The sequence below is a fragment of the Populus trichocarpa genome, chromosome 10 (genome assembly GCF_000002775.5).
Source record: "Populus trichocarpa isolate Nisqually-1 chromosome 10, P.trichocarpa_v4.1, whole genome shotgun sequence".
Taxonomy (NCBI): Eukaryota; Viridiplantae; Streptophyta; class Magnoliopsida; order Malpighiales; family Salicaceae; genus Populus; species Populus trichocarpa.
Window position 1 is genome coordinate 12,707,934 of NC_037294.2, and position 19,649 is coordinate 12,727,582.

The following is a 19,649-nucleotide window of genomic DNA, read 5'->3' on the forward strand; positions in this document are numbered from 1 at the left end:
TGTTTTTGTTTTTGCTTTTTTTGTTATAAGATAATAACTAAACATTATCTAATTAAACATTAAAGTGGAAAGCTATCTTATGTACATGTAGATATCTTATTTATTTATTTATTTATTTTAATTTAAAGATAAATTATGGGAAAGCAGTCAAAGCACAACTAAATATGGATGCATCATGGGAAGGCTACGTCAGTGGAAGAACCAAGCTTCTCGACTGATTCCCTCATTTGGTGCAGCCCAACTTCCTGGGTTCTCTACGTTTGGAGCACAGAGGTTGATACTAGTAGGGACCTGCTTCGGATACAAACAGAGATAAAGAGAGACGAGGATGAATATTGAGTCTCTTAGGAAAGTTCAGAAGTCAAGAGAGAAAAAAGAAAGGAGCGTTGAAGGAGAGAATTCCAGGTGACCATGAGAAACAATAAAATGGGGACAAAAAAATCACTATAAAGTTGGCGTAGGAAATGTGACGTCGTCAGACTTGGAAGCGAGACCACTTGTAATCAAATTAGTTAAAATTAATCTCTCCGAAACTTCTCAGCAGGTGGTGGAAGGTTATAGCTGACCACCATTGTACAACGAGGAATAAAGGAACGCACGAAAACTGGATCAGTGGCATGATTAAAAAAATGATCATATTTTATATTTATCATCATTAAACCACATAACTACATAATTATGATGGCAAGACGATGGGCAACATTTCAAGCTGTTGGGCGTCTGGTACAGTCTTATTTTCCCTACAGACTAGTTAAAAGACAATGCTATTACTTCGTGCATCTACAGCTTCACCCCCAGCAAGTTAAAAGCCAATGGAATTTCACAAAATGAGAACTTTGCCAAGCCATCGATACTGAGGCGGCTCCACAATGCGCTACCCGTGGAAATAAGTGACTTCAGCTTGAATCGGGTGATAAGAAATAAATCAGCACTAACCATGGAAATTAAGATTTGAATCCCTTTCTGAACATTTGATGATGTGAAACAAATCCATCCTGCCAGTGGGAACATCAAATACAAACCTGCAATGAATTGGGATTATATAAGATAACCAGCCTATAAGAGATCATTCATGCAGTTCTCTGAAAATCCCAATCATGTCATTCTCTTAGGAAACGGTAAAAGCAAAATAGAGACCCAGTAACAGAAAAGGCAAAAAAATAAAATAAAATTCTGCTAGAAAAGTGTCTGCACGCAGATAAAGTGGCTCTCATGGAATAAAAATTAACTACCACTGTCGCATCAAGTTTGTTACTGCATGAGATATACTAGCCTAACCAAAAATGTAAAATAAGATGAAGATGCATGGTGTCCTAAAATAAAAGGAATTTGAGTGACCAGACCACAGAGGTAATAATCCAAAACACGAGTGTTCCCAGCTTGTGTTACTATCTCGAATAATTTAGTGAGGTCTGTTAAATGATGGAAAGAGAAAAGAGTAACATCCAGAAATGTCTGCGAAACAAATTAAAATTTAGTTCTGCAGGCAAAACAGTTGGTCAAATGAGATTAGCTAGCTCAGCAGAAGAGACCGCATCATGGTCCTAAACACATGCAGGAACTATGAAACTAGCCAAAGTGTACATTTAGATTAGACTATATCAACGAAGGAAAATCCCCAATCCAAGTAAGACTGTTATCAGCGACACCAAGTAGCCAAGTTACCTATTCTGTGAAAACACTCATAAGATCGCTTGGTGCTGGGGGCAATTGTTGTAATATTGGGATGCCCACTCTGGCATTATCCATATATTCAATGTTTGGTTCCTGCTTCACTTTATTACCACTGATCTCCATATAGGATTTTTCATGGTCTAAGCTGCTCATCGTTGATTCAAATTCATCCACAGCCAACCGGCTTGGGATGCTAGTACATTTAGCAACAAATCCAAGATTCCTAAGAGGTCTTTGATCAAGCACTTCACTTGACCTTGCACTATAAGAACCCTGCAAGTTGGAGATATTAGGAACAAGTCCTGGTAATTGTCTTACAGCTCGAATTGCCATGGTTGAGCTTCGACCTTGCTGAGATGTATTGTCAGGATCTACAGAGCATGGTGACAAGGGAGATATGGAAACTGAGCCTGAATACCCACTCACACCTGTGGTTTTGAGATCCCCATTCAATATTTGTCCAATATTCAATGAGGAATTATTTGATTGAGCTGACAGAAGACTGTAATCAATCATGGTGCTCCTGTTATAGCTGCAATTCTGATCGACCGAAGCAGGACTATTTCCTGCTTGAAAAGTGGCTGGTGACTGGGAAGGGACCACAAGGCAAGATGGCTGCACATTAATTGAACGGCTGGGCTCTGATAATGATGACTGCTGCAGTGGTTGTTGCTGCTGTTTCTGCTGCTGCAGTATGTCCATCAACATGTTGCTATTTTGACTGTTCATCCCTCCTAGATTGCTACTGGATCCTACTGTACCAACGCTATTAGAGGGCCAGGCTCCAAATCCTGAAGCAACATCCTCAACAGATATCACATTTCGTGGAAAATGCTTGGAAATGTTGGTTTGACATTTTACTAATGGTTGCCCAAATGCCACACCATGTTCAACAGGAATACATTTCGGACCCTGCATGGACGCTTGTAAAAGAGCTGGTTGGTCCACAGTTGTAACCAGGCTGCCTGTAGGACGACCAAAAAGCTCAGCATGCAGTGCTGCTAGTGTTTGTGGAGGAATCTGGCTAGAGGCAGCCAAAGCTTGGATGTCAAATCTTCCAAGTGGATTAACCTTTACATTTGAGTCCAATGGTCCACAGAATGTATTAGAAATCCCACCTTGTTGAGCAACACCACTTAATCTCTTCAAATAGAGTCTAAACTTCTGAAAATTGATGTCACAAGTCAAACTAAAGAGTATTAACACAATGAATGACTACAATACATCGGAGTTATTGAAATATAACTCCATACTGTTCTAAAAGAAGACATGGTCTCTGATTTAACATTTAAAAATTAATAGTTTCAATTGTTATTAGAGTATCCTAGTGCAAAATGCAGGCGGGGGGTTGAGAATCAAACCATAACGCTCAGTAGAAAATCTCAAAAATAAATTCCAAATACATAAGAAGAGGAGAAATAACCAAAACTATATTGGGAATTATTAACTTCACTAAATATTGAGGGCAATTAATAACGTATTTGGTGACTCAAACCATGATCCATCCTCCCTAAAAATATAGTATGACATGAAAAAATGAAGCAAACAGTAAAAAACAATGCTCTGAGTTCTATTACTTTTCTCGGGTATGATCAACTATACTTTCACATCTCAAGTCAGGTTCTAGTCTCTATTACCGTGTATTATATGGCATGATAGATCTAAGTGAATCATTTAGGCTGCACTATTCCTCCCAGAGAAAATGAAACTCATGGTATCAAATACCCCTTCCGTAGTCCTGTCATATGATGAGTATAATAGCATAGAATGTAGTGGTGATGGAAGAAGACAAATACAACTAGACATCCTTTAGAGTTTAGAGCACCAAGGATGCAAGTTTAATAACAGAAAATGCTTGCATGAGAACCCAGAGGGGGCAGCCTTGAAACGAAAATTAAAAAAGAAAATGCACAGGGAATTATGGAAGTTTGAGATGTAGGAAAAAACCAAACCTGCAAATGACTGGCAACATTTTCTCTAGTTAAACCAGGCACGTTCATCAACTCGAGTATTCTCTTAGGCACAGCCTCTGAAATGATAGGCAAAAAGTTGCATTGAGCAAAAGATACAGTTACCACTCAAGCTTAGCTTCTGAAATGACATTAAAACATTTACAAGCATCATCCCAAAGCATAATACACATCTAATGGCCATTGCGGATAATTCAAGAAATTTGTGGCCTTCTAGCTCAACATTGTGTTGCTAGAGTCCATTGTGTATCTTGAGGCCAATTTTATTGCTGATTGGTTGGTGAATTATGCTTTTTTGTTACCGTTGGGTCTGTTGGGTCTTTCAATTGTCGCTTCCCCTCTGAGTAGGTGTCTTAGCTTGTTATTAGGGGATTTAAGTGAGGCTGTCTTCCCTTGATTGTGTCCTAGTTAGTCTTGCTATTGTATCTTTCTTTTACCAGTGTGTGTGTGTGTGTCATCTACTTTATTTCCTTAAATAGAAAAACACAAACAATTAAAAAGAGAGGATCATTAAAGATCGTACTATCAATTCCAAGCTGGTTTACAGCACTGACAAATTGCTGATGGAGCTCCACTGACCATACAACACGCGGTTTCTTTGATGCAGAGGGATCATCAATTTCCAGTTCATTATCGTCTTCTTCTTTAGCAATGTTCCTCTTCTTTTGGCCTTTCAAAACCCCTTCTGCTCCTTCATTAACAGAAGATGCATTTTCAGTATCATCATTCCCTCGTTTATACCAGTCATTATCCTCAAAGCTTCCAGAATGTTCTTGTTCTTTGTTTTCATTCCACTTTTTCCTAATAACATGTTGCCATATATTCTTGAGCTCTTCTTCACGGATAGGTTTAATCAGATAATCACATGCTCCATGTCTGATTCCTCTCATTACAGCACTTGTTCTCCCATCAGCAGACATCACTGCAGCAAAGATTATTATGTCAACAGTTTGATACACAACTTAAAAATCCTTACTGCCAAGGAAAAAAAAAACACTCACTAATAACTGGAAGGTCCATTTCCAACCCAACAAGTTCAAGAAGTTTAAATCCATCCATGTCAGGCATGTGAACATCACTTAGTACCACATCAAAACAGCCTTTCCTTTCTCTCAGAAGTTTCAAAGCAGCTGTGGCCTGGGAGCAAGTGGTAACTGCAACCAAATGAACAAAAATAAAATATTTTAGATAGGTACAGCAGGATAATTTTTTCTAAATCATCTAGGAGATTGAAGTAAACTTATATCTTTTACATGAACAGGAATTCTAGTTGCAGTCATTTAAACAGCCTAGTAATACTCACTCTCCATAATAGCACACATAGCAAGTAACCAGGAAATAGAACAACGGAAACTGCCTTTTCTGTTAATTACTTCATATCCTGAGAAAAAAAAGACTCATCTTTCACAACCCCCCCCCCCCCACCTCCCTCTCTGTAAGAACCCTTTCTCCCTATTGGTTGTACAAGTCACATCTGAAAAACAGAATCTAGTTGTCAGATTTGCATTTCATTTATAAATCTTAATTCGAGAAGTGCTTCTAAAAAACCTTTTAAATTGAAGTGTTTTCCGGCTCTTATTCTTGTGTTTACTTGAAAATCCATATGGATGTGGTTGTTAAACATGATACTAAGAACTAACTTTTGTGCCATAAAGTATCACTACTCGTGGAGCAACAGTTAGATCTCATGCTCTTCTGCTATCACAGGTCGACTTATGTGCTGTGTTACTTGGATAAATAAGTTTCTCTGAGAAGCATTCATTGAGATTTATTAATAACTTCAAGAGAGTTATGGCATTGAGTGATAGGGATTGTAAAAAAAGGTAGCACCAGAATACAATCTCATGGGCCCAAATTTACATTTATGCAAAGAAGAAGATGGATAGGATGGTTTGTACGGAGGTCAATATGCCTCCAACAACTCAATCGGTGATCTTTATTTCCTGGATTCGTTGGCTGTGATCTAGCAATTGCTGACTTCCTTTTCTGTTACTTCTGACTGCGGATGCGACGTTAATGCTGGGTCTTGTTTCAAGCGTGCGTAAGGAGGTTTATATTATATGAGTTCAATAACATGCCCAAATCAGTTTGGGATTGCAGAGACTGTGCAGCGGGATCAGACTTGGGTTTTGAGCGTTTATACCAGTGTTTTTCAAATTTTAAAGAATTGGGCTTTAATTGGAAAAGAAAAACTACAACTGCATTTTGAGCAGACATCAGAAAAAAATTTCATTGCGATTGACAGATCAATAACCAACATGGATTGAAATGGGTGTCCTTTTTTACTGGTTTTATGAAGGTGATTTTGGGTTACCTCTGTTTTCAATTTATTTATTTTTTATTTCCAATTACGACTGAATCATTTGACCAGCAGTTTCCCTGCCATTTTATCTCTATCAATAACTAACCAGCTTCCATCCAGATTTTAACTCATACTCTCACCAGACATGAACATGCATAAAAAGTAGCCCCAGAGAACCCCTTCTACGCCCATCTCTGCTCGAATTGAGCAATCAAAAAAGAAAACAGGGAAAACTAACCATTATAGAGGCAGCGGCAAAGCATTTTCTCTAGCAATCTCAAGCAAGTGATGTCATCATCCACTACCAGAACCCGTAAACCAGCAGGGAACTGATCAGAAAACATTAAATCTGCACCTGCACCTTTGCATGATCCGTAACTGCTCGCGCTCGTGCTCAAGCTCGACGCCACTCGCTGCAAAGCAGCCATTACAATGCCAAACGGAAACTGAGCTACTCACTAGCACACAACTAACCACGCTCTCTACTTCTAAATTCTAAAGCTAAGAAGCTTAAATTAAGCATGTCCAGTGGCGAGGTCGTAAGATTGTAGTGGATTTTGAGGAAGCTAGATCTGTTAACGGAAAGCCTAGAATTTTGAAGGAAAAAGATAAATTATGGGAAGTTGGAGAATATTTAGGGTTCAGATCGGGAAATAGGGAGAGGATTTTGGATAAATTTGAGGGATATTTGGTTTGTTCAATTCAAAAAGACGTTGAATTCACTCACGTTGAATTCGAGTGGAGTGAGGGGGTCTGGATGAGGCGTGAGAGCAATAAAAGAGGCCCTTATTTGTAATTATAGAATTTATTCAAAGTATATATATCCTTGCACCATATAAAAATCAGTTCCATGAAAGAAAAAAATGAAAAACAAATAAGTTTGCTCTGATACCGAATATAAATCAGATCAAACAAAATTTTTGATGTGAGAACTATACAATTTTTTAATAAACACATAACATACTTAAATTTACAAAAATAAAATTGTAGAGATTTAAAAAGAATTTAAATGAGATATATACATGGATAATAAGATTTAAATGAAACTTACTAAAAATTTATATTGAATTTAATATATGAAATAATGGTTATAGAATTTCGTATCCAAGAAGTATGGATCTCTTTACAAGACAAATGACAATACAGAAGGTTGCAATGGAATTTGAGAAGGTTGCAGTGGAATTTGAGTATGTTACTTAAGGATAGATATGTGATGCATTCTACTGATAAACTCTTCTATATAGTCCTGCCTTCAAAGATTGTGAGGAGTTTTCTTATATAAAGCAGAAGAAGGTTGTTATCTTTGAAAAATTCATAAAATAAATAATTTGTTTTTTAAAAAAATTGTTTATCAATTATCACTTAAATTATTTACCATTTATGTAAGTGGAGAATCAATTATTTGAAAAATTAGATGATCCTTATTTTAACCACTCATGCCTATAGAAAAAGATGAGACTGATGGTTTGGCCTAATGGCTTGAAGAATCTAGACTAAGAAATAAAATGAGTCAAAATATTTTTGGACCTCTTAATATATATATAGTGGATGCTTAAGATTTTTCTATAGGAGTTGCTATAGGAGGGAGGATATTATAATAGTCATCTTCATTGTTGCTTGTTAGGCCAGTTACAGAACCTGAGAATGACGAGGATGGAGATCAATCATTATCTTTGATGCTTTGTAAGAGTTGCTTCATGATTTAGAAATAATCTTTTTTATATTGTGTCAAAGCAGAAGAGCAGGAGTATGAGATCGATATGCTAGAAATTTGAACTAAGAGTTTGAGTTTATAATCCTAGTATTTTGGTGTTGTTGTGAAAATTACATGACAACAAGTTTGAAAATTTTGGTTTATGTTGCAAAGAAGTCCCATCATTTTGCTTTATATCTCCATGCTGGATATTGTAGTAAAAATACGAGGAAGAGACCTAAGGGACAGAATTTGGAACAAAAAAGAGAATTGGTGGAAATTTTTCCTTAGTTTTTTAACGTACAAAATTTGTTTGAAGTAAATGTAATTGTTTTCAACTAAAAGGTGATGTTTTATTACTTTACAAGCACAACTGAAATAATCCCACCATTGAAGTCTTTTTATAATTATTAAAGTTGAATAGCCATGAGTGGCTACCCTTGAAATTTTAAAAGAAAAAGGTGTTAAATCACGCTTATTGATAATTCTAATAAGAATAAGTGCGAGCAATGAATTTACCAAGTTTGACACGGTAACTAAATGGAAATTGGATTGCTTGATGAAGAGATTGTTTCCAATCAGAATAATGAAGGAAGTTTTGTATATTTATGGACTAAATTAAAAAATAGAAAAAATAACAAAATAAAATGCCTTGAGTCAACCCAAGATAACATGAAAAACTCGCAAGTCAACCTTATAGAAATATTTTTTTGAAAAACAATAATGATCAATTCTTAACAATTCAAATGTAGAATGATGAAATTAAAAAATAAATGAGTCAACAAAAAGAAGCATGTAAAAATAAAAACAACTACAAGCCCTTATAAGGCCGCCAAACCTCGCGAGCTAAATTATGAGATATGATAACTTAATAGAAGGTAAAATAAGAAAAATGATGAGGCTTAATATTTAAAAAATAACTCAATTTTGAAGGGAAAGCCAAAAAAAGATAAATACAAAAAGTGACCGTGAAAAAAATATTAAAGATAACCAATCAAACTTTTTGTCCAGATCACGAGATCATGATAACTTGATAGAAAAAAAACTGAAGAAAATCATGAAGCTCATTTTTCAAAATAAACAATGTCAAATAAAAAAATAAAAAAACAAGTAAAAAGAAAATACCAACCCGTATTAACTCCTCAAACTCGTGACCCGAGTCACTAAACCAGAAACACATCATCTAAAAAACCATAAAGTCTAAATTCCAATAAATCAAATGTCTGATGATGAAATTAAAAAAAAAATCAACCATATAAAAGGATAAAAAATAAAAAAAATACCAATTAAAATAATAAGGACCAAATTCAAAATAAAAAATAAATGAGAGAACAACCTAGAATTTTGAATTGAAGGAGGAAATTTTATTTTTTAGTCTAGTTTTAATCCTTATTTTTTTAATCGGTTTTTTTTTTGTTCTGGATCATTTTGCATAATTAAAAATCCTTTTTTAATTTCAGTTTTTAAATTTTGATTGGTTGAGAATTAAGTTTTATGGTGTTTTTTCATATAAAAGATTCTCTGTCTAATGATCTAGGTCACAATTTGAAAAGTTAACGTGAGTTGATATAATTTTTTTAGTTTTAGTTTTTTTTATATATTTTCTTTTCAACTTTCATCATTTAACATTGAATTTTTTTTTTAAAAAAAAAGTTTTGTGGTTTTCTTAGTTTTTTTCGAGTTATTTTGACCTCGTGATCTTGGTCGCAAGTTTGATAAGTCAACTTGTATGACTTGACCCTGGATTACATGCTTGTCATATTAACTTGGATTGAATCAGATTAATTTTTTTAATTTTTTTTATCCAATCTCATTATTTTGTATTAAACGAGCTAGGAATTAAGATGCATAGTTCGTCCCTTTTTGGATTTTTTAGGTCATCATGATTGTTATTTTTATTTGGTTTATTTATTATTATTGTTTATTATTTAATTAAAATAAAACTAATTTATTTAAAGATCTGATTGATCACAATTTATTTATTTTTGATGCTTTAAAACATGTATATATTACCTTGACACATGTTTTACGCAATAATAATAATAATAATAATAAATTATTGCGGCGGAGCGCAGATCCACAGCTGGTGAGATCATAAAATTTATCGATTGGCAGCAACTTTGCATTGTAGATCTTTCTTATTGATGAAGGCGTGTTAATGGTAGTTCCAAAAGATTAAAGTGATTTTAACTTTTTCTATTACAATCTTGAAAACTATCATTGTAATCTCTTAAATGCATTAGGATAAATGTACAAAGGATATATTATAATTATACCCTTAAAATGGTTTTAAAAAGTGAAAGAAAACTATATCGGTTAATGCTCAAACTCTTCTGTGTTTCGTCTCAATGATGACGAGAGAAAGAGAGAAGAAGGCAGTGTGGCGGTGGTGGTGGTCCCATAGCAGGACGAAAGGAAGTGGTTCGCGTGCGTTTTTAATTCGAGCCCGTACTCTCAGTAAGACTAAACTAACATTAATTGGCTGGCTCATAGTCATTGCATGTCGAGTAACAGGGACGCACCAGTGTTGGTGACGTTTGGTTAAATGCACCTGCACCCGTGTTGCTGTCCAGCCGCACTGGAACCCTGTGCTTCCACACCTGCCGCGTTTTTAATGCGCATTTTTGTTTCCTCCGTCTTCTGGCGCAGCCGGATAATTGATTTACACGTGCTGATTTATGGAGCCAACGATTTGAGTGCGTAATTAATAAACATATATAGTAATCGGATTTCTAATCATGCAGTATTCTATCCAGTATGCCTTGGATAGTTCTTGAGCATATTTAAATTAATAAATAATAGCAGATTATTATGTGATGATTGGGGTTACTTTAACAAAATATTTATACACTCGAAACCATAATTTTTTAACCACTTGAAAATAACAAACCAAAGTTCAGGTTCACACTGGTCATAATTGATGCCTTTTGTTGGAGAAAAGAAAAACATGAGACGTTAACATTCTTGTCGTGGATTTTTTCAGACTCATCTAAATTTTTTTATATATTTTTAACTCCATGTATTTATTTTTAGTACTTAATATTTTTAACATTATAGTGTAATAAAATCATAAACAAATAATAGGGTTTTAATCATATTTTATACATATTCTATATATCATGTCCTAGAATGGTAAGAAAAATCATGTAGCATGCTATTTATTATGTTGTACCAATGTACTATATATCAATATAATACAGTGGTACAACATAATAAATACAAGCAAATGCTGAAATAATATAAAATAAATTTTTTTTGGTGAAATAATATAATTCAGGAATAACATGATATTTTTATAATATTATGATTTAGAACCATAATATTTGATGTACTACAAGTCACCTGATTCAATACTTAAATGAATATGTGCGGTAATCATTTTATAGAAATCATTTTATAGAAGGTGATCCTCGCACCAACAACTAGAAAAATAAAATTGTTTGCTCAATAAAAATAATATAACAAATATTTATAATTGAGATCAACGAAGGGTTCAAAACCTATCAAAACCATAAGAATGGTAGATATGATGTAGAATCGAGTAGACGAATCCATACTACAAGAAAAACAAGATTAATTACCTAAGCAGATAAACTCAGTGGATAAAACGTGTTTTGAGAGTGTCGGTCCAATCACTTTTCAAAATGTTTTTTATTTAAAAATATATAAAAATAATATTTTTTTTATTTTTTTAAAATTATTTTTCGACATCTGAACATCAAAATAATCTAAAAATACTAAAAAATATTAATTTAAAATATAAAAAAAATAAAATAATTTTAATTTTTTTTGAAACGGAAAAAACAACAAGCCGACTTTTACTCTATCCTCCATGACAGTGTATTTTGAAACAGTTACCTCGTCTAGTAACATATGCTTTTAGGTGAAGTGCCACATGTACCTCGCTATTTGTGCTTTTAAGGTTCTTTTACTCTGCGATCCTAAGATGTTATTATAATATTTACTTAATCAAGCCCAGCTAAAAGCATGTCATCAAGGTACTTTATCCTCCATCCTCCATGACAGATAAGCTCCGCATTACTTGGATAAAGACTTTTACTCCATCCTCCATGGCAGAGTGTAATTTGAAACAGGTGCCTCGTCTAATAACATATGCTTTTAGGTGAAGGGCCACATGTACCTCGCTATTTGTGCTTTTAAGGTTCTTTTACTCTGCGATCCTAAGATGTTATTATAATATTTACTTAATTAACCCCAGATAAAAGCATGTCATCAAGGTAAATCTGTAAAATACTTGCTGTTGGGGACGAGGAAGGGAGGGGGAGAAGTGGCTTACATTACAGGGTAAAAATGAAAGCATGGGAGTTTGGGCGGGGATGATGCGAGGGAGAGGTGATCCCATTCCCGCCACATCTTGACGCCATATAAAAATATCTTCTTTATAGGTCGGTCACGTGGAGGCTCAGTGGTGGCACGTCACCTAGGTTTTTAGATATTTTTGTTTCTAAGATATTTACACAGCACGCTTTTCCATCCCTGAACCAGCGGGGACCTTTTTTCTTGCTTAAACCCCCTCGGTGCCCTCACTTGTTCCCTTTACTACCAAATTGCCATCTTTGTGGTTGGCATTTTTCACGTTTTTTTTTTTTTTTTAATGGGCATCCCAAATTATATTTTTTACTAATTTATTTTCTTTCAATGATATAAATTGTCATGTCCAATTATTATAGTTATTTTCTTTAAATAAAAAATACTCAATAACATCTCATCAAATTAACAGTTAAACCCACTTCACACTTCTTATTTAATTAATTGATTGGGAATTCCACTAAATTATAAGAAAAGATTTGGAGAAAATTTGATAAAAGGTTTTGCTAACAAATTCCCTTAATTATTGGTAATTGACACGTTGGAGGTGGGAAAAACTTGTCCACTCTGCATATGATACAGCTTACCCATTCATCTAAATAAAAAAGAACGAATAACACGTTTGGTAATAATTTTAGAAAAAGAAAATCTCAAGAATAAATTCTCTTGTAAGATTAGATGACTTTGTTTTACATGTAATAAAAAATGGCATTTTGGGAAATAAGGGAAACAAGAGGGGCACTGTGTTTGGAGAAGTAGTAACAACACGAAGATCTGGGCGGGGCAAAACAAAAGCAGAGAGTGCCACCACACATGACATTCAACTACCGCTTCCAACACGAATCTTTTCTTTGTTTTTTTTTAAACGCGCAGAGAAAGAGAGGCGATGTCAAAACCACAAGAAGAAGAAAAGGAGGAAGAAGAAGAAGAGTTTCAAAGCTCAGGAAAAAGGCTGAAATGCACCAAATCCCTTAAAGAAGATGAAATGGAAAGCGAGGTTTCATTAATGGAGGATACAAGAGGAGGGTTGTTTTTCCACCCAACGACACCCGTATCTTTTGTGGTTTCAGATGCCTTAGAGCTTGATTTTCCTATCATTTATGTCAACAAGGTCTTCGAGATCTTCACTGGCTACCATGCTCACGAGGTCCTCGGTCGTAACTGGTATCCTTTTATTTATTCATTTTTTTTAATTCTTCTTCTTTTCTTCTTTTACTTTTTTCGTTACTTTTTCTGTTTTTTCACTTGATGTATAAATAAAAAAGAAGAATTTAAATTTCACTAAATTTGTTCGTTTTATTTAAATGTTTGTATTCTTGTTTGGTTGGTAAGAAAATGGGGAATTAGATTATTTGATTTTGAATTCTTGTTTTTTATATATATTTCGCATAAGGAGATGGGATCATCTTAAATTCTCTCCTCATAGGTTGCTGGGTTGTTTCATGCTTCGAATTTTTTTTTTGGGATGTGTCGTCGGTTCTCTGTCAATATTTTTGCTTACTTAATTATTCATACCGTGATTTTTCTATGTTGCAAGGGATCTATATTAACCATTCTGGAAAATTTTTCTTTTCAGTCGGTTCTTACAATACAGGGATCCCCGTGCTCAAAGAAGGCATCCTTTAGTAGACCCTGCTGTTGTTTCTGAAATCAGAAGATGTCTCGAGGAAGGGATGGAATTCCAAGGTGAACTTCTAAACTTTAGGAAGGATGGTACTCCACTGGTGAACAGGCTCAGACTTGTACCTATACACGATGATGATGGAATTATCACACAGGTAATAGGTATTCAGGTATTTTCTGAAGCCAAAATAGATCTGAACCATGTATCATATCCAGTCTACAAAGAGACTTGCAATCAACGGTCTGATCACTCAGCTAATTATTCTCCACGGCATGGACAATCACCATTTACTCAGCATCAAGAAATATGTGGGATACTTCAGTTGTCTGATGAAGTATTGGCTCATAACATTCTATCACGCTTGACACCAAGGGATGTTGCATCCATTGGATCTGTCTGCAGAAGAATCCGGCAATTAACAAAAAATGAGCAGGTAAGGAAGATGGTTTGTCAAAATGCATGGGGAAGAGAAGTCACAGGTGCATTGGAGCTGATGACTAAAAAGTTGGGTTGGGGACGTCTGGCAAGGGAACTGACTACCCTCGAAGCTGTCTGCTGGAGGAAAGTGACAGTTGGAGGTGCGGTTGAGCCTTCACGTTGCAATTTCAGTGCATGTGCAGTAGGGAATAGACTTGTATTGTTTGGAGGGGAAGGAGTAAACATGCAGCCGATGGATGACACTTTTGTTCTCAATCTTGATGCTGCAAATCCAGTGTGGCAGCGGATAAGTGTGAAATCATCCCCACCAGGGCGCTGGGGTCACACTCTTTCTTGCCTAAATGGTTCCTGGTTGGTGTTGTTTGGAGGATGTGGAAGGCAAGGGTTGCTCAATGATGTCTTTGTTATGGACTTGGATGCCAAACAGCCGACATGGAAGGAAGTTTCTGGTGGAACTCCCCCTCTTCCTAGATCGTGGCATAGCTCTTGCACCATAGAAGGTTCTAAGTTGGTTGTCTCAGGTGGATGTACAGATGCTGGGGTACTTCTCAGTGACACCTACTTGTTGGATCTCACTATAGACAAGCCTATATGGAGGGAGATCCCAGCTACTTGGGCTCCTCCATCTCGATTAGGGCATTCACTCTCAGTTTATGGTCGTACGAAAATTCTTATGTTTGGTGGACTTGCCAAGAGTGGGCACTTACGACTGAGATCAGGTGAGGCCTACACCATTGACTTGGAGGACGAAGAACCACATTGGAGGCAATTGGAGTGTAGTGCATTAACTGGTATAGGGAGCCAGAGTTCTGTTGTCCCCCCTCCCAGACTTGATCATGTTGCTGTTAGCATGCCCTGTGGAAGGAATATAATCTTTGGTGGTTCTATTGCTGGGTTGCACTCTCCTTCCCAGCTTTTCCTGTTAGATCCTGCTGAGGAGAAACCATCATGGAGGATTCTCAACGTTCCTGGTCAACCACCTAAGCTTGCGTGGGGCCATAGCACCTGTGTGGTTGGAGGGACGAGGGTCCTGGTATTGGGAGGGCACACTGGGGAGGAATGGATACTAAACGAATTGCATGAGTTGTGCTTAGCAAGCAAGCAAGACTCAGAACCATGATTTAACATTGAGCTGTCCATATGTCGGTTGACACAAGTTTTGCACCAGCAGCCACTCAAGAAAACTTTGTTTGATGACCTATGCCATTTGAGGTTCTTCAGCTAGATCACTTCTTTCTGTATCACTGCATGCTTTCCCCCATGCTTTGTGTGCATACTTGTAAGTATGAAAACCTCAACTTGTCTTGATTTTGTGCTGTGCTTTTTGTTGTTGCAATCATATATTACTTACATCTAATGAATTGTATTAGAATTCTGATGCAGGACGTGATCGGTTGTTAGCTGGTTTTGCTTTATGTGCTTTCCTCTGTTCTTTTAACTTTCCCTGTTTATTTTTCCTATTGCGTGAGAATGCTGGTGATTGGATGGGAAGATTCTTACAACTGACGAGCCCCTGTACGATATGCAGCAAAAGCATTTCTGAGTGCTGATTCAAGTAAAAAAAAAATATATAATAAGTGTGTGTTTTCATGTATCACAGCAGATAAGATATAAGCTTCCTGGTAATGCCGACATCTATAATACTGGTTTTTCGTGCTACCACTGGCTAGGTATGACAAGTTGCTTTCCTTGTTCTATGCTAGTAAGTGCAGTTGCATACGACATTGGATTCACCACCCAATCATGATTATTATTATTTCATTTCACATAACCCAAGATAGATTACAAGCATCCCTGGTTTCTAGACAGATGCAATGTATCTATCGGCAATAATTATACCGAGATATACATCGCCCATGGAAAGAGGCCAGCTCTATCAAGCACGCGGCTTAATTCTCATGATTGATAACAATACAGGCCTTCCTCCGAAATTGAACGGAAGATCATTCAGTTTTAGCACAGCAAAACCCCGTGCTTTATCAAAAACAGAAGTCCAAAGATATGCCGCGCGTGTGTTTGAAGCCAAAGGAGTTGGGAGGTATTTTCATCTATCATTAACTTGATTTAGCTTCAAATTAGAAGCAGAAATATATCAAAAAGGAAATCAGGAGTTATTAATGATGCAAAAAGTTAAAAAGATTAAGAATCACAACTGGAATCTTGTATCTTTTTATTAATCTAAGGACGGCATAAATCATATAAAAATCTCAGCAATCAATCAACTGCGCTGAGAAACAATTAAACAATTACATTTAGAGCCTTTTGGGAATGTGACCATGAATTTTAACTGTTGATAATATTTTAAAAGTTAATATCATATTTTTTTCTGTTGTTTTTTAAAAACCATGAACACAGCTAAAAACAATAGCTTTCCCAAATGGACATGTGACTATACTCTCTGGACTTGTAATGTGAATGTTTGAAGGGATATCGACGCAGAAAAAAAGAACTAATCTTTTCATGCTCGAAAGTTGCCTCCGCCGAATGTTCTTCTGATCCTATTTGCCTTTCTTTACCATAGTTGTTGCATGTTGTATATTTTGTTGAAGATTTCATGAAGTGCAAATTGCTACAAACCCCCAGGAATTCAACCACAACCCCATAACATGCTTCCGGCTGATCATTAATCTTGTACTCAATTCGTTCATGACCTTCAGAGGATGTTTCATCTTCTGGGCAACTCCTTATTAGAGGTCCATGAAGTCCATTGTTGCCAATATTGATGGATTTATCATCTAAGGTTTGAAGTTGGTTTCCTAATAAAATATGACCTGATAGGTTATTAAATGACAAGTTGAAGTAACTCTAATAGTTCAAAGCATAAATGCTTGGAGGAATGGCGCCAGATAGCTTGTTTGTAGAAAAATCAAGAGATCCCATCCTATTCAAATTGCCCAATATTTAAAGGGATTACTCCCTGGAACTTGTTTCCTGACAGATTCAGATTTTGTAGCCCTGCTAGACTCGTCAACTCCTTTGGAAACTCTCAAAATAGATTTTTGCTGGAAATGTCGACTGAAAATAGAAATTCAAGTGTCTTGGTATATTCAAGCTCCCTCCCTTTCCACGAAACCAAAACATTCTCGTCATACTTTCCTGCATAAAGCCAGTGTTCACATTTCCTTGCCTCTCCAATCATAACAGAAAAGTTGCTAAAACAACGAAGAAGAGTTGCAGCAATCCTACATTGCGCCAAGTTCAGCACTCGAAGTTGAGAAAGGTGGCAAAACTCTAGAGGAATTTCGCCATCAAACTCGTTAGAATGAATGCTTAGTATTTCCAGAGAAAACTTTTCACCTGTCCAGGAAGGATAGTGCCAGTAAATGTATTCTCAGCCAGATTGAGGGTTTGCAAGTATCTTGGCTCAGTCAATGATGCAGGGAGCTTTCCTTAAAAACTGTTTATCTTCAAATATAAATATCAGAGACATTGTACAGAACCCACATAATTGGAAATACAGCCACCCAAAGTTTATTTGAAATATTCATCACCTCTAAACGACTTAACTATCTCCAACACCGAGAAAGTCTCCTAGATAGCTGATTTTTGGAAAGATCAAGAGTTTCCAAATCCTTTATCTTGCATATAGAAAGTGGAATATTGCCATTCAACTGGTTACCAGAGAGGTGTAGTTCATGTAATTTGGGCATGGCCTAATGGCTTCAGGAATTGGACCAGAGAGAGTTATTGGAAAGATAGTACAACCACATCAAGAGAAAAGGTTGCTAATGGTCTCTCAAATTTGTTGCCATTCAAATATATGTTCCTACCAATAGCAACTTTGGTAAACATTTTCTAATATGATCGTGAGATAGATTAAGCCAGAAAATACCGGAGGAAATTTCTTCAAACCAATATACTTGCATTAAACATTTATAAAATTCCAACATTCTTTTGTGTTTGAACTTTGAAGCCATTGTGGAAACTGAGATCGACATCCCGATACCTTGAAGCTGAAATGGAGGCACCCATGTTGGGCGAAATCTATAACAAAAGAATTTGAAGACAATATCAGTCCCTGTTAGATGCCTTAAGTTTGCAAAGTGAAGTTCAGACACCATGCCCCCCAATTTGTTGTCGGAGACATTTAGAACTTCCAGATTTGAGAGCTGCCCAAAACTTTTTGGAATACTACCATTCAAATGATTAAGACCGAGACTTAACTGTATCAAAGACGATAGTCTTCCTAGTGACGCTGGGATCGGATCTAGAAATGAGTTTCATTCGAGATTAAGGTATTCTAAATGCTTAAACTGTCCAAGTTGAACTGGCAAATAGCCAGAGAACCAATCTGATCCAAGTTTCAATATCTTCAAACTATCATGAGCCCATCCAGATGGGGTACACAGATTTGTCAGCGTATTTTGTATTTCAGCCTCAAGATTATTCTCTTGTAGGTCAAGCACTTCAAGGAATTTACAACTGCTAATCGCTAGGAATGGAACCGTGAAAAGCATTTTAACTAAGATCAAGATGTTGAATGCTACTGAAGTTAAACAACCAAGGAGGGATTACAGAATCAAAGCCGTTCTGACAAAGATCAAGCAATTCAAGAGATGTGAAATTAACATTGAGAAACAGAGGAATACCTGAAAGTTGACAACGGGATAAATGTAATTCTAGTAGAGAAGGGAGCATATTTATGGAATGCAACCAATTGTTGTCTTTTGGAAGGTTCGCTCCAGACAAGTCCAGGTATTTCAAGGAAGAAAGAGTATATGTCCATTGGAGGTTGTCAGAAGTCAAGAAATTCGAAGGAGCATAGAAAGCTGAAGAAGTGCCAAGATCAAGATACTGCAGGCTTGAAGGGTTTCCAAGATGAACGGGAACCTTTGCTAGGAAACCCGCAGAGGAAAGGTTTAGATATTTCAATTTTATCAAGGACCATATAAATCCTGGAATTTTGGAGCTCGAAGAGAAATCGTTCATGCTCAGGTCTAGATATTCCAAATGCTTCAAATCAAGAAGGGAAGGATTTATATCACCTTTCAAGAAAACGTTGCTATAATTTCCAGGATAGAAATCGAAATAGGGAATGCCTAGCTCATCTAGCTGAAACTGATTTCGAAGATCAAGCTTGATAACATGACCGCTAGTCCTGCTGCAAACCACTCCTTTCCAGGGACAGCGGTCTTCTCCTATCCACGACAACACCCAGTTTAAATGATCAATAAGACTATCCCTGAACTCGAGAAGTGCCTTGTTTTCATTTGGAATGCAGCTCACATTTGCAAATGTGCTGCCAGTGCCGCAACAATGCTCAAATTCCCATTGTAACAAAGATCAGCACAAGAAAACAGGACATTGGTGGTTGCTGTTCCCATTGTAACACTTTACTTAGTCGTCCACTGTTACACCGTTACTGACCCTATTTCATCCATAATTCAAGAAGAAAAGCCTACGACTTTATGCCACCCAGCCCTTGTGGCTCCAAACTCCTCCTGCGTTTTGTGAGCCCCGGTACTCCATTAATCAGTTCTATGAGCTTAAGGAAATTAAAAAAAAAATTTCTTTTTTACTGGGCCCTTTTTATTATCTTCTTAATCAAGCCTATACAATTTATCGATTCTAGTAAATATTTTCTCAGTTGGTGGTAACTTCGGATGTTTTTTATACCTT

The 19,649-nt window shown here is 36.3% G+C and overlaps 3 protein-coding genes across 9 annotated transcripts; 1 reads left to right on the plus strand and 2 right to left on the minus strand.

The window, feature by feature from the left end:
- Positions 1 to 1,665: 1,665 nt before the first annotated feature.
- Positions 1,666 to 6,735, minus strand: LOC7459182 (two-component response regulator ORR21). Of its 2 annotated transcripts, XM_052456562.1 has the most exons (6): positions 6,185 to 6,329; positions 4,948 to 5,118; positions 4,646 to 4,798; positions 4,168 to 4,566; positions 3,627 to 3,703; positions 1,666 to 2,838 (listed from the first exon to the last, which is right to left on the minus strand). In XM_052456562.1, exons 2-6 carry the CDS (start codon positions 4,964 to 4,966, stop codon positions 1,666 to 1,668), a joined length of 1,821 nt encoding a protein of 606 aa, XP_052312522.1. In that variant the 5' UTR covers positions 4,967 to 5,118; positions 6,185 to 6,329. The 2 variants fall into 2 exon arrangements, with proteins under 2 accessions (XP_052312522.1, XP_002315852.1); XM_002315816.3 differs by lacking the exon at positions 4,948 to 5,118 and having other exon boundaries at positions 6,185 to 6,735.
- A 6,032-nt stretch (positions 6,736 to 12,767) lies between these two features.
- On the plus strand, positions 12,768 to 15,689 carry LOC7459749 (adagio protein 3). Of its 6 annotated transcripts, none has more exons than XR_002984458.2 (3): positions 12,768 to 13,132; positions 13,545 to 15,313; positions 15,401 to 15,689. XR_002984458.2 is itself a non-coding variant. In XM_002314744.4 (2 exons), exons 1-2 carry the CDS (start codon positions 12,855 to 12,857, stop codon positions 15,148 to 15,150), a joined length of 1,884 nt encoding a protein of 627 aa, XP_002314780.2. In that variant the 5' UTR covers positions 12,768 to 12,854; the 3' UTR covers positions 15,151 to 15,689. The 6 variants fall into 6 exon arrangements, 2 of the variants coding, with proteins under 2 accessions (XP_002314780.2, XP_024466830.1); XR_002984459.2 differs by having other exon boundaries at positions 15,414 to 15,689; XR_002984456.2 differs by having other exon boundaries at positions 13,545 to 15,309.
- A 1,327-nt stretch (positions 15,690 to 17,016) lies between these two features.
- Positions 17,017 to 19,499, minus strand: LOC7462671 (receptor-like protein EIX2). The gene is made up of 5 exons (XM_052456477.1): positions 19,446 to 19,499; positions 18,620 to 19,289; positions 18,285 to 18,516; positions 17,977 to 18,161; positions 17,017 to 17,327 (listed from the first exon to the last, which is right to left on the minus strand). The coding sequence occupies exons 1-5, from the start codon at positions 19,497 to 19,499 to the stop codon at positions 17,017 to 17,019; spliced, it is 1,452 nt and encodes a 483-aa protein (XP_052312437.1).
- Between the last annotated feature and the right edge of the window lie 150 nt (positions 19,500 to 19,649).

Excerpts from the sequence above, each read along its gene's own strand:
- LOC7459749 (XM_002314744.4), top strand. The coding sequence starts at position 12,855 with ATGTCAAAACCACAAGAAGAAGAAAAGGAGGAAGAAGAAGAAGAGTTT. Across the intron at positions 13,133-13,544 it reads GAGGTCCTCGGTCGTAACTG|TCGGTTCTTACAATACAGGG; the intron begins GTATCCTTTTAT and ends TTTTCTTTTCAG.
- LOC7459182 (XM_002315816.3), bottom strand. The coding sequence starts at position 6,374 with ATGGCTGCTTTGCAGCGAGTGGCGTCGAGCTTGAGCACGAGCGCGAGC. Across the intron at positions 4,567-4,645 it reads AATGGACCTTCCAGTTATTA|TGATGTCTGCTGATGGGAGA; the intron begins GTGAGTGTTTTT and ends TCTTTGCTGCAG. Across the intron at positions 3,704-4,167 it reads AAACCAGCTTGGAATTGATA|AGGCTGTGCCTAAGAGAATA; the intron begins GTACGATCTTTA and ends CTATCATTTCAG.
- LOC7462671 (XM_052456477.1), bottom strand. The coding sequence starts at position 19,499 with ATGGAGTACCGGGGCTCACAAAACGCAGGAGGAGTTTGGAGCCACAAG. Across the intron at positions 18,517-18,619 it reads ATCCCGTTGTCAACTTTCAG|TAGCATTCAACATCTTGATC; the intron begins GTATTCCTCTGT and ends GTTTAACTTCAG. Across the intron at positions 18,162-18,284 it reads TTGCCAGTTCAACTTGGACA|TATTCCAAAAAGTTTTGGGC; the intron begins GTTTAAGCATTT and ends TTTGAATGGTAG.